At 38.4% G+C, this 15,221-nt stretch overlaps 2 protein-coding genes across 2 annotated transcripts; both read left to right on the top strand.

Moving 5' to 3' along the window:
• The first annotated feature begins 944 nt into the window (after positions 1–944).
• Positions 945–1,865, top strand: LOC109563661 (trace amine-associated receptor 2). The gene has a single exon (XM_019966995.2). The coding sequence runs from the start codon at positions 945–947 to the stop codon at positions 1,863–1,865; it is 921 nt and encodes a 306-aa protein (XP_019822554.2).
• A 10,622-nt stretch (positions 1,866–12,487) lies between these two features.
• Positions 12,488–13,513, top strand: LOC109563660 (trace amine-associated receptor 3). The gene has a single exon (XM_019966994.2). The coding sequence runs from the start codon at positions 12,488–12,490 to the stop codon at positions 13,511–13,513; it is 1,026 nt and encodes a 341-aa protein (XP_019822553.2).
• The last annotated feature ends 1,708 nt before the right edge of the window (positions 13,514–15,221 follow it).

The raw sequence follows: 15,221 nt of genomic DNA, 5'->3' as shown, positions 1-15,221 counted from the left end.
CCAATAGACCCCAATCAAACAAAGTCTGGTTACCTGCTCCTGACTCATTTGAGGAAGAAGTGAATGTATTGTCTAATAAGTATCAGTATCTATTCTTCCTATGTACACAGGGAAGAACAATTATATTAAGTTCAATAACAAAAGTTTCTTCTTCTCCTTCTTTTCCGTCTACCCCCTCCTCTTTTCTTCCTCCCCTCAGTCTTTTCCTGACTCCCCTCCTCCTCCTCCTCCTTCTAATTTCAGGCCCTGGCATAAATTAAGAGCTTACTGAATGTCAGTGGTATAATTTGAGTAAGTGAAAAGTGAAAGTCACTCAGTCATGTCCGACTCCTTGCAGCCCCGTGGACTATACAGTCCATGGAATTCTGCAGATCAGAATACTCCAAGTCAGCGTGGGTAGCCTTTTCCTTCTCCAGGGGATTTTCTCAACTCAAGGATTGAACCCAGGTCTCCTGCATTGCAGGCAGATTCTTTACCAGCTGAGCCACAAGGGAAGTCCAAGAACACTGGAGTGGGTAGACTATTCCTTCTCCAGCAGATCTTCCCGACCCAGGAATTGAACCAGGGTCTCCTGCGTTGCAGGTGGATTCTTCAACTGACCTATCAGGGAAGCCTTAATTTGAATAAAGGCAAGAGTAAAGTAAATTATGATCACTTAAACTCATTAGGTTAGAATTCTATGAATTGTAAATTTACAGGTTAAGACTAAATACAGATTAAGATAAATAAGAAAATTATAATAATTCATCATAAATTATCTTCCTTAAGTCTTCTATGTCTTTTTAAAATTTTTCTATGAAAGTATATAAAAAACGTGATATACTGTCTATTAACTGACACAATCCCATGTGTTCTTGCTTTTTCCTAAGAAACTATTGAATTGCTCTGAATATGGAAGTGGATCTTGCCCAGAAAACGGAAGGCCGGTAGGGGTCCAAGCTGCCATGTATTCCTTTATGTCTGGAGCCATATTCATCACAGTGTTTGGTAATCTTGCCATGATCGTTTCCATTTCCTACTTCAAACAGCTTCACACACCAACCAACTTCCTCATCCTCTCCATGGCGGTCACTGATTTCCTGCTGGGATTCACCATCATGCCATACAGTATGATAAGATCAGTGGAGAACTGCTGGTATTTTGGGCTTACATTTTGCAAGATTCATTATAGCTTTGATCTGATGCTCAGCATTACATCCATTTTCCATCTTTGCTCGGTGGCCATTGATAGATTTTATGCTATCTGTTACCCTTTACAGTATTCAATCAAAATGACTATTCCAGCCATTAAGCAGTTGCTGATTCTCTGCTGGTCAGTCCCCGGGACATTCGCCTTCGGAGTGGTCTTCTCTGAGGCCTATGCTGATGGAATAGAAGGCTATGACATCTTGGTTGCTTGCTCTAGTTCCTGCCCAGTGATGTTCAACAAGCTATGGGGCACCACCTTGTTCATGGCAGGTTTCTTCGCTCCTGGGTCTGTGATGGTTGGAATTTATGGCAAAATTTTTGCAGTATCCAGAAAGCATGCTCGTGCAATCAACAACTTACCAGAAAATCAAAATAATCAAATGAGGAAAGACAAGAAAGCAGCCAAGACTTTAGGGATAGTGATGGGTGTTTTTTTATTATGCTGGTTTCCCTGCTTTTTCACAATTTTATTGGATCCCTTTCTGAGCTTCTCTACTCCTGTAGTTTTGTTTGATGCTTTGACATGGTTTGGCTATTTTAACTCCACATGTAATCCTTTAATATATGGTTTCTTTTATCCCTGGTTTCGCAGAGCCCTGAAGTACATTTTCCTGGGTAAAATTTTCAGCTCACATTTCCATAATACTAACTTGTTTAAAGAAAAAGAAACTGAATAGACTTATTTGTATGAGTGGAAAGAAGCAAAGGACTGGAATTTAGAAGAACAAAGTTACTTAAACTCTGTGTGTGGTGTGTGTGTGTATGTGTGACTTTGGCTACCATGGAAAGTTTTTGGTTTCTAAAACTTGAGAGGAAAAAAGAATTTTTTCTTTGAACCCCAAATCCTGTCTTTTCAGAATAGTTCTTACTGCTTATAGGTAGAGAAGAAAGAAAAAAGTCAGAAAGGTGAAGAGAAGGTAGAAAAAGCCAGGAAGGGGATGAAGGGAACACACACAAAATTTTGTACTATTTGGAAGGGAGCAAAACACAAGCTGAGCTTGAGTATTGCTCTCCCCATTCTCACTATCACACACATTTTGTGTGATATTTTATTTACGTTGTCTTCCTCAGAGTCTGATCAGAGGTATTTTGAAACATCGACCACTAAAAATTATAGGTAAGTAAATATGGAAAAAACAATTTCAAGAAGTCATATGATGTCAAGAATCAATCATTTGATAGTTGAAAATCAGCCTTTACTAGATTTTACAGTTGTGAGATTGAACCTTTTTTTTTTTAATAAAATAAGAAATGGAAACTGTGTAACTGAGGCCCCAGATACCATCCGCATTTCCGTCCGAGTATCATCTTAATCATGCAATTGACATTTTTTCTTTTTTCTATTTTTCTGTTTTACTAGCCAGGGAATTCCAGCCAGAGCCTTCCTTTCTTTCTCTGGCTCATTCACACTTTGTATGACTATTGGTGTTCTGATTTTTAATAAATGTGAAGTACATACCAAAAAAAGGTTGCATTTTGACTCAGTCACTCGTTTTTGCTTAAAATGTGTACATGTATCTTTGAATAATAGAGTAGCAGCAGGAAGAAGCAAAGAAGAAAGCTTCTATTTATGGTGGTGCTTCTGGGTACAAGAAGCTTTATACAGCATGTGCTATTCAATGACTTTTTTTTTTTTTTTCTTCTCTAATTTTATTTTATTTTTAAACTTTACATAATTGTATTAGTTTTGCCAAATATCAAAATGAATCCACCACAGGTTTACATGTGTTCCCCATCCCGAACCCTCCTCCCTCCTCCCTTCCCATACCATCCCTCTGGGCCGTCCCAGTGCACCAGCCCCAAGCATCCAGCATCATGCATCGAACCTGGACTGGCAACTCGTTTCCTACATGATATTTTACATGTTTCATTGCCATTCTCGCAAATCTTCCCACCCTCTCCCTCTCCCACAGAGTCCATAAGACTGTTCTATACATCAGTGTCTCTTTTGCTGTCTCGTACACCGGGTTATTGTTACCATCTTTCTAAATTCCATATATATGCGTTAGTATACTGTATTTATGTTTTTCCTTCTGGCTTACTTCACTCTGTATAATAGGCTCCAGTTTTATCCACCTCATCAGAACTGATTCAAATGTATTCTTTTTAATGGCTGAGTAATACTCCATTGTGTATATGTACCACAGCTTTCTTATCCATTCATCTGCTGATGGACATCTAGGTTGCTTCCATGTCTTGGCTATTATAAACAGTGCTGGGCCAAAGAACTAAATAGACATTTCTCCAAAAAAGACATACAGATGGCTAACAAACACATGAAAAGATGCTCAACATCACTCATTATCAGAGAAATGCAAATCAAAACCACTATGAGGTACCATTTCTCACCAGTCAGAATGGCTGCAATCCAAAAGTCTACAAATAATAAATGCTGGAGAGGGTGTGGAGAAAAGGGAACCCTTTTACACTGTTGGTGGGAATGCAAACTAGTACAGCCACTATGGAGAACAGTGTGGAGATTCCTTAAAAAACTGGAAATAGAACTGCCTTATGATCCAGCAACCCCACTGCTGGGCATACACACTGAGGAAACCAGAAGGGAAAGAGACACGTGTACCCCAATGTTCATCAATGACTTTTAAACTTTAAGTTGTGACCCATTAGTAATTTGTAAAATCCACTTAGAAGTCTGCAACCAGTGGTGTGCTAGAAAATGTTTAACATCTGGCTCTGAAAAGAAAGAAAAAAGCCCATATTTGTAGAATTTGATTTTTTATTTTCATTGAGCTGATTTCAAGCTATGAACGTAATGTCAACAGGTTCTAAAATTCCTCAAAAGTTAACCTATTCCTGCACGTGGACATAAGAGGTTCTAATTTACCACTGACTGCAAAAAATGTTTTTAATGAAAAGCAAACCAGAACAGAAGAAAGTAGATAATTTCAGAATATACTTGCATTCAGGGTAAAGATTGCCTTATGAAGTTTTCATTTAAATGTATATACACAAGTATGTTTGTGGATGTATTTTGTGTGTGTGTACGGGCTCTGTGTTTCACTGAAATTTTTTTTGTTTAATTTTTCCATTACATTATTTCAATGAGCATTTTTTTTTCTCTTTTTGGAAATGTTTACATCAGTTCAGTTCAGTCACTCAGTCATGTCCTACTTTTTGCGACCCCAAGAATTGCAGCATACCAGGCCTCCCTGTCCATCACCAACTCCCGGAGTTCACTCAGACTCACGTCCATCGACTCAGTGATGCCATCCAGCCATCTCATCCTCTGTCGTCCCCTTCTCCTCCTGCCTCCAATCCCTCCCAGCATCAGAGTCTTTTCCAGTGAGTCAACTCTTCGCATGAGGTGGCCAAAGTACTGGAGTTTCAGCTTTAGCATCATTCCTTCCAAAGAACACCCAGGGCTGATCTCCTTTAGAATGCACTGGTTGGATCTCCTTGCAGTCCAAGGGACTCTCAAGAGTCTTCTCCAACACCACAGTTCAAAAGCATAAATTCTTCGGCATTCAGCCTTCTTCACAGTCCAACTCTCACATCCATACATGACTACTGGAAAAACCATAGACTTGACTAGACGGACCTTTGTTGGCAAAGTAATGTCTCTGCTGTTGAATATGCCATTTAGGTTGGTCATAACTTTCCTTCCAAGGAGTAAGTGTCTTTTAATTTCATGGCTGCAATCACCATCTGCAGTGATTTTGGAACCCCCCAAAATAAAGTCTGACACTGTTTCCACTGTTTCCCCATCTATTTCCCATGAAGTGATGGGACCAGATGCCATGATCTTAGTTTTCTGAATGTTGAGTTTTAAGCCAACTTTTTCACTCTCCTCTTTCACTTTCATCAAGAGGCTTTTGAGTTCCTCTTCACTTTCTGCCATAAGGGTGGTGTCATCTGCATATCTGAGGTTATTGATATTTCTCCCGGCAATCTTGATTCCAGCTTGTGCTTCTTCCAGCCCAGTGTTTCTCATGATGTACTCTGCATATAAGTTAAATAAGCAGGGTGACAATATACAGCCTTGAGGTACTCCTTTTCCTATTTGGAAACAGTCTGATGTTCCATGTCCAGTTCTAACTCTTGCTTCCTGACCTGCATATAGGTTTCTCAAGAGGCCCCACAAATGTGCTTTGATCTTAGTTCATTGCACAGATGACAATGAAACAGTGACTACCCAGAAGTCAGCTTAAGTGGTGTCTTGCCTGGTTGCCTGAAGATGGGCTGACCCGTGTTTTCCAGACCTTGTATGTCCCTTCCATCCTTGCTGTCCTAATGATAGGTTGATCTCACCCAATAGCCTATGAGGTAGAGGTGGAACAGTGCATCTTCTTTGAAATGGTGTTCTTTTTACAGAATGATAGTGTTTGTGATGGTGGTTGTTGTTTATTATGGTGTTTATGGATGAAATAACAATTTGTCAGTCCTATCTGGTCCAAAAGTTTCTCATGATGCTTCTTTCTATTAGAATCCTCCTCATATTTTAAAAATCATTCAGGTAGCTAAACATTCTACTCATTTATTCCCCTTTCACTGAAACATAATTTTCTTTGCACTTAAAAAAATTATTTTAACCATATTTAACTGTACAGTTCAGAGGCACTAAGTACATTCACATTGTTATGCAACTCTCACCACCATCCATCTCTCAAATTTTTCACCTTCTTCAACCATACTTTGTTCCCATTAAAAACTCCCCATCCCCCTTCCCCACCTTACTACCCTCTACTCCCCAACCCTTGGCAGCTACCAGAGTACTTTATGACTCTATGGATTTGAATCTTCTAGGTATCTCATAGACGTGGAATCATATCACCAGCCATCTACTTCATACATAGCAGTGTACACGTCAATCCCTATTTTCCAATTCATCCCACCCTCTCCCTCCCCTCTTGGTATCCATACATTTGTTTTCTAAGTCTGTGTCTCTATGAGGCACTTTTTAGTTTCAGAATGTGGTCATCCTGGCTTGTTCACTAGTTCAAATACAGTAGTAACCCAGCATCCTATCTGCTTTCCTCCTTCCACGGTTCACCCTGCATTCATTCCCAAAGTCAGTACTGTTTCCCCTCACACTCAAAATTTTATAGGCCGTTATAGATGAGAAAGCTGAACCCAAGGGAGATTGAATGATTTGCCCCAGATTATACAATTTTCTATTGTATTGAAGCTGAAACGCCAATGCTTTGGCCACCTGATGCGAAGAACTGACTCACTGGAAAAGACTCTGATGCTGGGAAGATTGAAGGCAGGAGGAGGATGAGATGACAGAGGATGAGATGGTTGGATGGCACCACCGACTTGATGGATATGGGTTTGAGCAGGCTATGGGTGTTGGTCGGAGAAGGCAATGGCACCCCACTCCAGTACTCTTGCCTGGAGAATCCCATGGATGGAGGAGCCTGGTAGGCTGCAGTCCATGGGGTCGCTAGAGTCGGACACGACTGAATGACTTCACTTTCACTTTTCACTTTCATGCATTGGAGAAGGAAATGGCAACCCACTCCAGTGTTCTTGCCTGGAGAATCCCAGGGATGATGGAGCCTGGTGGGCTGCCATCTATGGGGTCGCACAGAGTCGGACACGACTGAAGTGACTTAGCAGTAGCAGCAGCATGGGTGTTGGTGATGGACAGGGAAGCCTGGCGTGCTACAGTCCATGGGGTCGCAAAGAGTCGGACACGACTGAGCAAATGAATGGAACTGAACTGATACAATTTTCTTTAGAAGCAGAACTAGAACTTAGCTTTCTGGACTCCTGATTTACTACACTAGTTTTTATCAAGATTTAATTGGATTGTATACTTTTGTTTTTTTAACTAAGGATTCTATTAAACTGGAACAAATCACTGAAGCAAAGATAAATACTTTTCTCCCATCCCAATATCTTCTCATTTCATCCAGGAATCAAAGTGTAAACTGAGGCCTTTTATGATTTGGACAATTATTTCTACTTTGGATATCAGCCAACATTTAGTTTAGCTACATAAGTCTATATGTTTTTAAGATACAGAAATTTTACTCCCCTATTTTACCAGAATGAAGCCCAAATGACCATGAAATTGATATGAAATTGTCATCCTTTATTTGGAAAAAAAAGCACTGAAAACTATCTGGGATATTAAAAATAGACAGAATAGGTTAATATCCCTCAGGAAAGAGAGATAAAAGAGCAATTCCACTGGGGCTGTGCACTTAGTTTCCCTCTAGGAACTCCTGAATCTGTGTTCTTCACTCCAGTCCTCTGGAGAGAAGAGATAAACTTTTATGAGTCAGATATCTCAGTCCTTGACACTACACTGTCTACAATCCTGACTTGATGCCTGCAAAGCCACCAGAAGAGACACAATGATTCACAACTAACTTATCAAGAGAGGGAAGGTACTGAGTCAATAAAAAGAATTAGAAATGTACTATCCTAGTTTTTTTAAATCTGATTTATTCTCTTCTCCAAAATAACTGAATAACAGTAACTAAATTTTACAAAGAACCCAAAATTGTTACAAATAGCATGCAAGAGAGAAGGCAGGATTTTTTTCCAACTGCAAAACAATTATTATGAAAAAAGTTTTTAAATTTTACATCAAAATGGCAAGGTTTAAAGTCTCTATGTAGGGCATTTTAAAAATGTTTTTGCAGATAACAGGAACTATGCAAGACATGATTTATAGTAAATGTAAGTTACATATGTGTTTTAATAATGTTAAAATGCACTCTCCTCTTTGATAATATATCTAAAAAAAAAAAAAAAAAAACACTCTTGGTATATACTATTTAATTCACTGCCAGACACTACACATCTCACTTTTGATATTTTTTTCTCTTGCAAGCAACATTTACTTGAGTTAGTCTGTCACTCTTTACTCCTCAAGATTATCCACTCATTTCATACGCAAAGAGTGTCCAGACTAAAAATACAGCTTCCTAATTGTCTAGAACCATTCTTCCAGAATTCAATAGTCATGTAAATAACATATTATCCTGCCAAAATGTGCATTGGTGGGAGGGGTCTGAGATTTTTCATTTCCAAAAATGTTCCCAGGAGATGAGGTCATCCATAGCTGATTACAGGCCATAATTTAATTAGCAAGGACCGTATGAAAGAAATATGAACAGATGAAGCCATAGACTTTCTTATTGATATTATTATTATTTCCCATGCTTGGAGAGTAAACAATCGTGGGAAGCTTATTGCAGCAGGAACCAAAGGACCTGGATTGCAATGTTAGTTACAGCATTTAGTAACAACTTCTCCCTCAAGACCTTGGTTACATTCTATACCTGAAAAGTTGGGAGAAGGCAGTGGAAATGTGCCTTTTAAGTAATTTAAAAACTTTAAAATATCCAAATTTTTGTTGGCTGAGTTTCATTTGGAGTATTGTATGTTTGCTGCTAAGTCACTTCAGTCGTGTCCAACTCTGTGTGACCCCATAGACGGCAGGCCACCAGGCTCCCCTGTCCCTGGGATTCTCCAGGTAAGAACACTGGAGTGGGTTGCCATTTCCTTCTCCAATCATGAAAGTGAAAAGTGAAAGGGAAGTCGCTCAGTCATGTCCGACTCCCAGCGACCCCATGGACTGTAGCCTACCAGGCTCCTCTGTCCATGGGGAGAGGATTTATTAGGTACTTTCTAAATAAGCCATAAAAAAGAACAAATTTGAGTAAGCTCTAGTGAGGTGGATGAAGTAAATCAGAAGGAGAAAAACAAATACAGTGTATTAATGCATATATATGGAATCTAGAAAAATTATATTGATGAACCTATTTGCAGGGAGGGAATGGACATGCAGATGTAGAGATTGGATGCAGACATAGAGATTAGACTTGTGGACACAGTGCAGGAGGGAGAGAGTGGGGCGAATGCAGAAAGTAGCATCAGCTACTTTATGTATACACTGTAAGGTGTAAGATGGATAGCTGGTGAGAATGTGCTGTGTAGCACGTGGAGCCCAGCCTGCAGCTCTGTGACGACCTGGAGGGATGGTGGGGTGGGGGGTGTTCGGGAGGAAGGGAATGTATGTATAATTATGGCTGATCTGAGCTGTTGTATGGCAGAAACCAACACAACATTATAAAATTTTTTTAAAAAATATTTAAATAAACAAGATTTACTGTTTCCCTAATGATTTAATCTTTCTCAAACCAAATGTCTCTAATACCATGAGACAAAGTGCCTATTATGTAGATTTCTCAATGTGTTAAAATTAATTTCTTTCCATTTAATTCAGCAAGCCATTACTGCTTACCTGAGATGAACGCAGATCCGTACTAAACATTGCCAGGCTTAGACAGTTAAGGGCATTTTATCTCATTAACTGTAAACTTCTCAAAAAATTGAATTGTAAATTAACGTAATGTATGTTTTTAAAGTGTTGTGCTAAGAAAAGGATAAAATAAAAGGCATTTGAAATCAAAGTCAGCTGTAAAATGGGGAAGACAATATAACTTTAAGATCTTTAGTCATCCCAATAGTCCAGCTGGGAGAGTGAAAAAAGGTTTCTAGAAGGCAATGATATTTGAGCTGAGCCTTCAGGTTTTCAAGAGATTGAAGGGTCAGGTGGAGAAAAGGGGACTGGCCAAACCACAGGTGTTTGCAGGGAATATAGAGACTACATGACCAAAGGTTGCGGAGTATTGTAGATTGAAGGGAGGAGGGGTTACAACTGGGGTTTCCATGCCAACAGATGAGGAAAAGATTTATCATTTATCACAGGCGAACTAGTGCTCCGATGTTCTAGCCAAAGCATGTTTTTCCAGACCTTTTCCGTGTATCCACCAAAAAAAGTACACATAGACTTGATAAAACATTTATTTAGATCAATTTCCATTGGACCTCATACTTCTTTGATAGTTGTAGTAAAGATTTTTCTCTTCTGTTTGTTTTTCAAGAATGCTATAGTTTATGGCTATTTATGAGAAAGATATTTACTATGGTTTTAATTTTCACTCTCCTTTCTCTCCCTGCTCTCTGACATGGAGGTCTCTCTGCCTGTTTCTGGTATGTATTTACTGTCAGTTAAAATATTTTTCCTGCTCCCAGATGTTTTTAAGAAGATTGTTTTCAAGGTGTTATCTCTGCCCATTGCGAACTGCCATATGGTTTTATGAAGCTTACTTACAGACTGTGATTCCATTTATTTGGAATAAATTAATCATTTGTCATAGAAATCAGCCACAGAAAAAAAATTTTTTCTTCTCTTTATCTTAGCTTTCAGCACAGCATTTGAATGCAGTCTACTTATTGTCATCCCTGGAATGGTTTCCAAGCAGTTCTGTTATTGTAATAATCATTATGTAAATAATCATTATGGTCTATGTAAGATGTTAGAGAACTTACAGAAAAGATCCAACATCATGGATTTTTGCAAATTTTAAACTTTTGCTTATCTTTCCTGTTATACTACATGTACCATTTACACTGTTGCAATATAGATACTGCTCAAATTTTGAAATTACTCATAAAATCATACTTTTATCTTTATTTAATAAAAATATTAACACAAATCTGCTGTTTGAATGGCATCTACTGTTTAGGCTAAGCATGATTTTGGAGCTTTAAAAAATAGAATTTATATTTGAGACTTGGAGTTTAAGATTTTTTTTTAATAGATATTATAAAAATTGACATTACTTTCTGACTGATGGAGAGAGAAATGAAACAGTTATTATTGGTGTTAGTTCCAGGTCTTTGCATTGATCCTACTTTCAATAAAAAGTCTCTTTGTCCTAACTGAAAGATATAAACAGAGACATTCAGAAAAGTCTACATTTTGAGACGTGGATTTGAAAAGTTATATAGTTCTCTTAAGCAGTTTCCTAACAGCTGAAATACTTTAGGCTTCAGCCTTAGATGCCAGGAAACACATTACAATCAAAATTTAAAGGAGAAAGTGAAAGCACATTATTTATCAACCTTATCTAAGTTCAAACAAATAAAAAATTAAACATTTAATTTGAGTTAGTATATTAAAGAACTAACAACATTAATGTTTATTTTCCATTGCTAATCCATCTGATGTGATTTTTTTCAACAGATAAAAAGGAGGAAAAACTAAATTTAGATAATAGTGTACTTTGCCTGCATGTTCATGGACTTAGAAGTATGTAAGTGTAGTTGTAAGTTGTAAGTCTCCCACATAGTATTTTCTTTAATTTTTCAGAGTATCTGAATCAGCAGGAAGAACACTTCCAACTCTGCAAAGGTAAGGCACCAAACAATGCATAAGGGACGTTAAAGCCAGTATAACCCCATCCTGGCTTCCCTGATGACTTAGCGGGTAAGGAATCCACCAGCAACGCAGAAGACACAGAAGATGTAAGTTCAATCCTTGGGTCGGGATGATCCCCTGGAGCAGGAAATGACAATTCACTCCAGTATGCCTGCCTGGAAAATCCCATGGGCAGAGCAGCCTGGCGGGCTACAGTCCATAGGGTTGCAAAGAGTTGGACATGACTGAGAACACATAACTCCATCCTAACAGGGTCATGGAGCACTGAGTGGGTTCTTATGCCACCACTGCCACCATCTCCCAAAGGCATTTAGCTGAAACCCCTGCAGCAGTTTTTTCTTTTTTTTTCCTTTTACTAATACCTTCATATCCATATCTGAACTCAAAATCCTTAGGTCTTATCTCACTAGCCTAAAGGATCAGTAAAATATGTTTAGAGAAAATCTCTCAGGTCTGCCTCTCTAAATGCTACTCTGGGAGTGATTCTTTTATAGCAGTATTAGAAGCAATTTAATATAGAAAGATACTTTATGAAGTGAGCTCCTGAAATTATTCGATTCTTTTCAGCAAAGTTATAAGTGTATTGAAACAGTTGCTTTTATTGGAACAATGGAAGTATTTTAAAACAGCCATAATTTCACATTTATGTATATACTTATTCATTCATAAATATGCATCTAGTGCCTGCTACAAGCATTAACCTAAGTACCAAGAATTCAGGGAAAACAAGAGACTAGTCCTTTGCCTCCCAGTAGAATAAGAGAAAGGCATGCCTATGATCAATATGAGTCATGCGAAATTTGATTGGCCAAAGTGTGAATAAAGAAGGATGAAATGAAAGAGAAGGATGAAATAGAGTAAAATTGACTAAAACAGGAAAGAGTGAGCAGTTGAGGTTTTTCACTTTCAAATGCAGCAAACAACTCAGAAAGTAAGCACCATTTATATAATTTTAAATATTTATATATTATAATTGAAATGAATTAATGACAGGTGACTTCATTGTACTTTCAGGGCTGAAATTTCCTGGGATCATTTTAAGAGGAGAAGAAACATTGACTTACCTTCCAAAAAAGGAGTTTAAAGAGATAAAGCACCATGGATCTAACTTATATTCCTGAAGATGTATCCAGTTGTCCAACATTTGGAAATAAATCCTGTCCTCCCACCAACCGCCATTTTCATATTCGAGTAATAATGTACTCAATTATGATCGGAGCCATGTTCATCACTATCTTTGGAAACTTGGTTATAATCATTTCCATATCACATTTCAAGCAGCTTCACTCTCCCACAAATTTTCTGATCCTCTCCATGGCAACCACAGACTTTCTGCTGGGTTTGGTCATTATGCCATATAGCATGGTGCGATCAGTAGAGAGCTGCTGGTATTTTGGGGATGGCTTTTGTAAATTCCACACAAGCTTTGACATGATGCTAAGTCTGGCCTCCATTTTCCACCTCTGCTCCATTGCTATTGATAGATTTTATGCTGTGTGTTACCCTCTACACTACACAACCACAATGACCATCTCCATGATAAAGTGGCTGCTTGCAGTTTGCTGGTCAGCCCCTGCTCTTTTTTCTTTTGGTTTAGTTCTATCCAAGGCCAATGTTTCTGGTATGCAGAACTATGAGATTCTTGTTGCTTGCTTCAATTTCTGCGCACTTGCTTTCAACAAATTTTGGGGGACAATATTGTTCACTACATGTTTTTTTACTCCTGGCTCCATTATGGTTGGTATTTATGGCAAAATCTTTATTGTTTCCAAACGACATGCTCGAGTTATAGACAACATGCCCACAAAGGGGGAAGTGAGAAAAAACTTATCCAAGAGAAAGGATCGCAAAGCAGCCAAGACCCTGGGTATAGTAATGGGAGTGTTTCTAGCTTGCTGGTTGCCTTGTTTTCTTGCTGTTTTGATTGACCCATATCTAGGCTACTCCACTCCCATGATAGTACTTGATCTTTTAGTGTGGCTTGGGTACTTCAACTCCACTTGCAATCCTCTCATTCATGGCTTCTTTTATCCATGGTTTCGGAAAGCTCTTAAATATATAGTGTCAGGAAAAATATTTAGCTCCCATTCAGAAAGTGCAAATCTGTTTCCTGAAGCACATTAATAAAAAGGCCATTACAAGTGAATGGAGTATTGAAAGTGAGATTATTATAATTTTGACCTGAAGCATGTACGTTACATCCCCAGGTCACTGCAAATATTATTTTATTAAATTTCAATAATTCTAGATCCAAGAATAATTTAATAATATAATTCAAATATATAGGTTCAAATTGTGTCTTGAAGCATAATATTCAGTAAGGACTACTTCATTCATTACGGTTTTTATTCCCTGTACTTGTTACACGCACCATGAAATTAAGACATTTGCTCTTTGAAGGAAAGCTATGACAAACCTAGGGAGCATATTAAAAAGCAGAGACATAGCTTTGCTGACAAAAATCCGTATAGTCAAAGCTATGGTTTTTCCAGTAATCATGTATGGATGTGAGAATTGGATCATAAAGAAAGCTGAGTGCCGAAGAATTGATGCTTTTGAACTGTGGTGTTGGAGAAGACTCTTGAAAATCTCTTGGATTGCAAGCAGATCAAACCAGTCAATCCTAAAAGAAATCAATCCTGAATATTCATCAGAAGGACTGGTGCTGAAACTGAATCTCCAATACTTTGGCTGCCTGATGTGAAGAGCTGACTCATTGCACTCATTAGAAAAGACACTGATGCTGGGAAATATTGAGGGGGCAGGAGGAGAAGGGTTGGCAGAGGATGAGATGGTCAGATAGCATCACTGATGCAACGGACATGAATTTGAGCAAACTCTGGGAGATAGTGGAGGACAGAGGAGCCTGGTGTGCTGCAGTCCATGGGGTCACAAAGAAGCAGACACAACTTAGTCACTGAGCAACTATTTGTTGGTAGAAAAGCAAATGTGCATAATAAATGTATAATTGGTAGCCAATGAATATTTTTATATTTACCAAAGAGTATTTATTAACCCAATTTGACTGCTGGTCTTGAAGTGAATATTTTAGGCTCTGTCCAGGAAGAGACATGTTAGGTTGTGAGAGCAAGGCCAGGATCCTTCTTCCTGAGAGTCTCAGAAGACCATGGACATGATCCTATTATGCCACTCCCTTCACAGATGAGGACATTAAAACAGACTTGAATCCCTTCAGTAGTAGATACACTTCACATCCAGTGATTGGGCTGCTCTGTTTGGCTTCCTTCAACTTTTAGAACTTTTATCTGTTTCTCTACTTTTGAACAATTTCCTTACTCTTAAAAACTTCATGCTCTGTGTGTTAGAGATAAGAAATTATTCATGATATTTGTTAAAGACTGTAAGGCAGACTATTCAAGGAAAGCTTCTACAATAGGGTTTTTTTTTTTCTAATTTTATTTTTAAACTTTACATAATTGTATTAGTTTTGCCAAATATCAAAATGAATCCGCCACAGGTGGTTTTTGTAGTAAAGTAGAGAGATCGAATTCAACTCTAACAAGGTGCAGTGGGGATTTGTTCCCATGGGACTGGGTTGTGAATAGTGGATTGAAAATTATTAAGAGGAAACATAAAGGAGTGTTCTTGCTAGACTGACTCATCAGAATTCTTGCTGAACGTAGGGCAGAGTGATAAGATAGTGAGGCTAGTCAGATACCAAGAGTGGGGGAGTTTTTGCTAAACTGACTTAGCAGGATTCTTGCTCAATCTAGAGTCTACCACAGCAAAGAAGGAAGTCCAAGTTTGGCTTAGGCAAGCAGAGGAGTCATAGGAGCTTGATTAAAATTTGATCAAAGGAGAGAGTCTTTGT

Source organism: Bos indicus, chromosome 9 (assembly GCF_029378745.1).
Source record: "Bos indicus isolate NIAB-ARS_2022 breed Sahiwal x Tharparkar chromosome 9, NIAB-ARS_B.indTharparkar_mat_pri_1.0, whole genome shotgun sequence".
Lineage (NCBI taxonomy): Eukaryota > Metazoa > Chordata > Mammalia > Artiodactyla > Bovidae > Bos > Bos indicus.
This window is presented reverse-complemented; position numbering and strand designations above follow the sequence as displayed.

Excerpts from the sequence above, each read along its gene's own strand:
- LOC109563661 (XM_019966995.2), top strand. The coding sequence starts at position 945 with ATGTATTCCTTTATGTCTGGAGCCATATTCATCACAGTGTTTGGTAAT.
- LOC109563660 (XM_019966994.2), top strand. The coding sequence starts at position 12,488 with ATGGATCTAACTTATATTCCTGAAGATGTATCCAGTTGTCCAACATTT.